This window comes from Hippocampus comes, unplaced genomic scaffold, assembly GCF_001891065.2.
Source record: "Hippocampus comes isolate QL1 unplaced genomic scaffold, H_comes_QL1_v1.1 scaffold65, whole genome shotgun sequence".
Classification (NCBI taxonomy): domain Eukaryota; kingdom Metazoa; phylum Chordata; class Actinopteri; order Syngnathiformes; family Syngnathidae; genus Hippocampus; species Hippocampus comes.
Window position 1 is genome coordinate 207394 of NW_017804749.1, and position 5085 is coordinate 212478.

Sequence of the window (5085 nt, forward strand, 5' to 3'; positions counted from 1 at the left end):
GCAGGGCATGCTGGAGCCTATCCCAGTTGTCTTCGGGCAGTAGGCGGGGGACACCCTGAACCGGTTACCGGCCAATCGCAGGGCATACATAGACCAACAACCATTCGTGCTCACAATCACACCTCGGGATAATTTAGAGTGCCCAATCAATCTGCCGTGCATGTTTTTGGAATGTGTGAGGAAACCGGAGTACCCGGAGAAAACCTCCGCAGCCCTGCACCTCTGGACTGTGAGGCCGACATGCTAACAAGTTGCCCACCGTGGTGCCGCCCATATATTGAGAGAGATACATTGTGCTAAACTAATTCAATTCTATATCTGTATATTTTGCAGGCTCCTTTTATTTTGAAAGCAGGCAAATTAGGTTGAAACCTGCAGCCCCAAATGTGCAACAAATGTACAATTGAGAGTGTGGGAAAGAACACACAACGGAGCAAACGGCCCACATGCACCTTTGTGCGGTTTGCACTCATTTCCTCCATCCATACGTTTGTTACACTTCAGCAATATTCTCTCACCACCTCTTACGCGAGGTGTCAGTCACGCACGCACACACACACGCACACACACACACACACGCACGCAGGCTTCGGTTCCCACGGTGGTGGGGGTGGCCGAGCGGCGTGTCAATCCGCGCACAGCGTCACCTCTTTTCACTCGCGAGAAAAAAAAAAAGAGGAAGTAGAGCGGTCCCTTTTGTTATGTCAAGTCCCACACAGTCTAGTCGTTTCAAAACAACTGCAATATATCCGCAGTTTATGATTTAAGAAGCCGATTCTAATCTCCTGCTCGACAGTTGTTCTAAATGAGGGGACAGACTTCCGGGTTGCGTTTGTGGGGCATTTGTGGTGCCATTTGCTTCCCCTTTTTTTTCCCCTCTCATCACACGCGGTTTCGTGTGCATTGGAATATACCCCCTCGAACATTTAACGACCTTAAACATTATAGTATAAACAAGTGATTCAAAGGTTGAGATATTCAACGTTTGCTTTGAACTTTTAATGTGTGCAAAATGGCAAAGTTTCCGGAATACAACAGCACTAAACGCGTCATTTGTCATGGAGGGAATGCCCGCATATTCGCACCCTTAATTCCGATTCGATTCATATTTCTATACACATTTACCCGGTTAGATGTTTTCATTAATATTTCTTAGACATTATGATGATTTTCTCAGTATTACTGACATTGGGTTCCATGAAAATAACTCACGGTGACTATATTATTGTTGTTTTGTTATAAATTGAGTATAGTTTCTTTTTTGACATGGGGTTCGATGAAAAGTAATCATAGCGACGAGTTCTTTATTGCGAGATAGATGTCGATATTCCCATATCGATTAGTTACATACATTATTAGAATGTTTTACAGCACTTATAACCACCGTAAAACGATAAAACAAAAAATGACAGGCTCATAGATAGATAGATCGTTTAACATGACAGCGTTTTGGGTAATGGGGGTCTCAGACAGGGAAGACCACGCCTCTCCCGCCCGCCTCGCCACTTGGAGAGCCGACATCAGCCTATAACCTCGCCGGGTTTCCACCCATTCCTCCACATTTGTTTCTCCCACCCACACCCCCTCCTCCCTTGTATTGTCATGCAAATAAAGGACGCGTAAAATATTCCTCCAGAGCTCAGCCACCAGCCGGCCAGAGCGCATTGAGGACGCAGCCGAGCAAACAGCACGCTGGTGGATTTTCTATCTTTTTTTTTGTTTGTTTTAGTTTAGTTTTTTTCTCTCTTTTATTCGGCGTCCAAGAAACGTCCGTCCCACAGGTAAGCTCGTAAAATTCATCCCGAATCCAAAGTTTCAGTGCGTAAAAGCCTTGCGCACGCGTTTGGATGTGGTGGAATGCGGTCCCGTGTCTGATCTCGGTTGGACTTTGTGCGCGTCTGTGTGTCCCGCGTTTACAGGCAGACTCTCGTATCAACGTCGGACGTGGACGTGGGGGGAACCAAAGAGGGAGAGAGGTCCGAGGTGTCCCAATAGAACACCACCCGCCGCTGCGAGGAAACTACGGACCGCCACGCCGCCGCCGCCACTCCGCGCAGCAAACGGGATCATCTACCTTGAGGATCTGTGTGTTTTCACTCATTTTTTTGGGGGATATACAAACAAGTGTGGCCAAGCGCGAGTGCCTTTCTAGACGGGATTACTGGGCGCCCTCCCTCCCCCTTCCCTTGTCCTCCAACGCAGCCATGAGCCAGGCGGACGTGTCCACATGTTCGGCCCCGCAGAGGGTCTTCCAGGAGGCGGTGAAGAGGGGTAACACCAAGGAGCTGCACTCGCTGCTGCAGAACATGACAAACTGTGAGTTCAACGTCAACTCGTTCGGACCCGAGGGCCAGACGGCGCTGCATCAGTCCGTCATCGACGGTAATCTGGAGCTGGTCAAGCTGCTGGTCAAGTTCGGCGCGGACATCCGGCTCGCCAACAGGGAGGGCTGGAGCGCACTGCACATCGCCGCTTTCGGGGGCCACCAGGACATTGTGCTATACCTCATCACCAAGGCCAAGTACTCCTCTGGGGCCCGGTGATCGCTCACTCCCAGCCTGCCTCCCTTCTTCCTCCCTTCTCTCTGCTGTGTGTCAGGTAAAAAAAAAAAAAAAAAAAAAAAAAAACAACTGCAGCTAAAAAAAAAATGCCGTGTACGAATAAAGATCAAACATAAACCACAGTAATTAAAAAAAATGATCATAAAATCAAGATCCTGCAGCGCCTCCTCTGTCTTTAAGATCATCCTGTGACGGTGCTTACAGTGTGTTGGCCGCCTGCGGTTCCGCTATCAACCTTTTGATGGTCTTGTCTGTTATGAAGTTCAGATTCCCCGGACGAGCGATAAAAAAAAAAGAGCGATATGCTCCCTTCACACTGGCGTTCAGGAGGTCCAGTTAGATTCTCTCTTGTTTTGACGGTGTTCATATTGTGTGACGTTGAAAGTAAATGCAAGAGAGAGGGACACGAGTCTCCACTGAACTGTGGCAACAAAACTCTCCACTCCATTGTCTCGTTCATGTGCCAAACATCAATTGGGCTGCATTGGAATCTTTCAATAACATACACTTAGTTTCTTGGTACTAAAGCAGGGGTGGGGGGCACTTGTCCTATCAGTCCTCCTGGCGTCATGCAAATGTCATGATTATTATGAGATACTCTTCAAATGCTCTTGGCTGGCTGCTAAAGGGTCCGCAAGCCGTAGGTTGCCCACCCCTGTCCTAAAAGCTTTCTTCTTGAATGTGTCTACTGTAGATGGTGCATTCCCCTCATTGTTTATCCCCCCCCCCCGCCCCTCCCATCTTCAATGATGCTCATCATTGTCCACTAAAACAGCCATTTTAACTTATTTAAAGTGAATTAGGGCACTTGATGCTGGAATATTTGAAAGGGAAGAGAACACAAAAGCAAGAAAAGGCAGATGTATTGTTTTGAACTCAAAGAGCGGCATTATGGCTATCCGATATGCTTTTTATGTTGTTGTTTAACCGTCATGCTGTAACAACAAATGGCTTCATTGTGTTTGTGAAGTACTGTACACGATAGCTTTACTTTGTTTCTGTCATTGTTTGAAGAGAGACACAAAACATTCAACTCACCATCATCCACGCTGGCGTCCAACCTTTTCAAGCCAGTCTGCCAACGGTCACTGTGCTGTTTCTTTAAAGGAAAAAAAAAAAAACAGCTGCTTTGTTTTAAAACAAAATAAAATGAGAAATTGAAATCACTTTATAAACTCATTTCAGTATTCTATTAAGATCCTCACTGTGAAAGCAGGCTGTTTTTTTTTTTTATTTTTGGTATATTTATGAAGGTACATTTTGATCGGGGGAAAAAAAAGAGAAAATGATCTTTAAATGTTAGAGGATGACTCAAGCTGCTTCAGTTTTTAAAAAATAAAATAAAAATAAATAACTGTCCCATGTGGAGGTATCCCCTCTGTGTGTGCCCCCCACCCCTCCTTGTCCCATTCCTCCCATCAGGATTGGTTGCCTTTTTGCCAGCTACCTCGACTTTTAAAGTATTCTCATGTTGTGCTTATGCCAGTATGTTGTTGTTTTGTTCCCCCCCCCCACCACCCCCACCCCCCAAAAACGATCCTGCACCCTCATTTGGGACAGTTTGTTTCACACTACAACCAAACCAGTTCAGACAAGCTAAGCATCAGTGTGCCTTTCTGCAATCTCTCCTTTTTGTGGGGTCTGTGGGGGGTGTTTTTTTTTTTTTTTTTTTTTTTTTTTTTTTTTTTTTACAGTCAAGGCAACAAGTGGAATGGCTTCTAAATGCAGGGAGTTTGAATTGCACAAATACACGGAGCCTTGAGCGCCTCTTGGCTTTGGATGGAAGAGTTACTACTACTGACTTTTTGAACAAACACACACACACAAAATCGCAACATGTGGCAATTGAGGGACTTACAAAGAAAATCCTGAAAGTTGCCAGCTGCATTAAAAAAAAAAAAGTCATGGCACCCTAACATTTGAATCAATGCTGCTTGTATTTTGTCATAATTATTATTATTGTTTTCTTTTTCAAAGGCTTCACACAGCAGCTTCATGGGAAGAGTGCGTGTTCTTTGAAAGTGTATGTTTCTCATGAGGCCCCCCCCCAAAAAAAAACACACACGCACACACAAAATACAGTAAACTAAAGCGATTGGATTGGTATCAGGCAACACATGAAATATGCATCGCTTGTCTTAAACTTGATGTTTCTTTTGTTTTTACTTGTTTTTGTTTGTTTCAATATTGCACTGATGACTGCTGTTGAGGTTGGCTTTTTTTGTGCCGACATTTAAGAATTTTTTTTCTGAACAGAAAAAAAAAAATGAACAGCAAAATACTATTGTATAAATATATGCTCCAGGTGATAAACGTGCATGTTACTTTGCGGAAATTTGCTTTTCCAGCAAAGATATGCGATTGAGTGTGTGTTTGTGTGTGTGTGTACGTGTGTGCGCGTGCGTGTGTGCGTGTATCGGATCTGATGATGATAAAACTTGGGGCACTTTCTTTTCTGAAGTGCTGTCTTCCTGTTTTTTTTCTGAAAGGGGAATAATACATTTGATGGTAAGATCATTGTAAC

At 44.7% G+C, this 5085-nt stretch overlaps 1 protein-coding gene across 2 annotated transcripts; it reads left to right on the forward strand.

Annotated features, from left to right (window-relative positions):
• Window positions 1-1294: 1294 nt before the first annotated feature.
• On the forward strand, window positions 1295-4226 carry nrarpa (NOTCH regulated ankyrin repeat protein a). Of its 2 annotated transcripts, XM_019864833.1 has the most exons (3): window positions 1295-1781; window positions 1920-2616; window positions 2986-4226. In XM_019864833.1, the coding sequence occupies exon 2, from the start codon at window positions 2205-2207 to the stop codon at window positions 2541-2543; it is 339 nt and encodes a 112-aa protein (XP_019720392.1). In that variant the 5' UTR covers window positions 1295-1781; window positions 1920-2204; the 3' UTR covers window positions 2544-2616; window positions 2986-4226. The 2 variants fall into 2 exon arrangements, with proteins under 2 accessions (XP_019720392.1, XP_019720312.1); XM_019864753.1 differs by lacking the exon at window positions 1295-1781 and having other exon boundaries at window positions 1794-2616.
• Window positions 4227-5085: the final 859 nt, after the last annotated feature.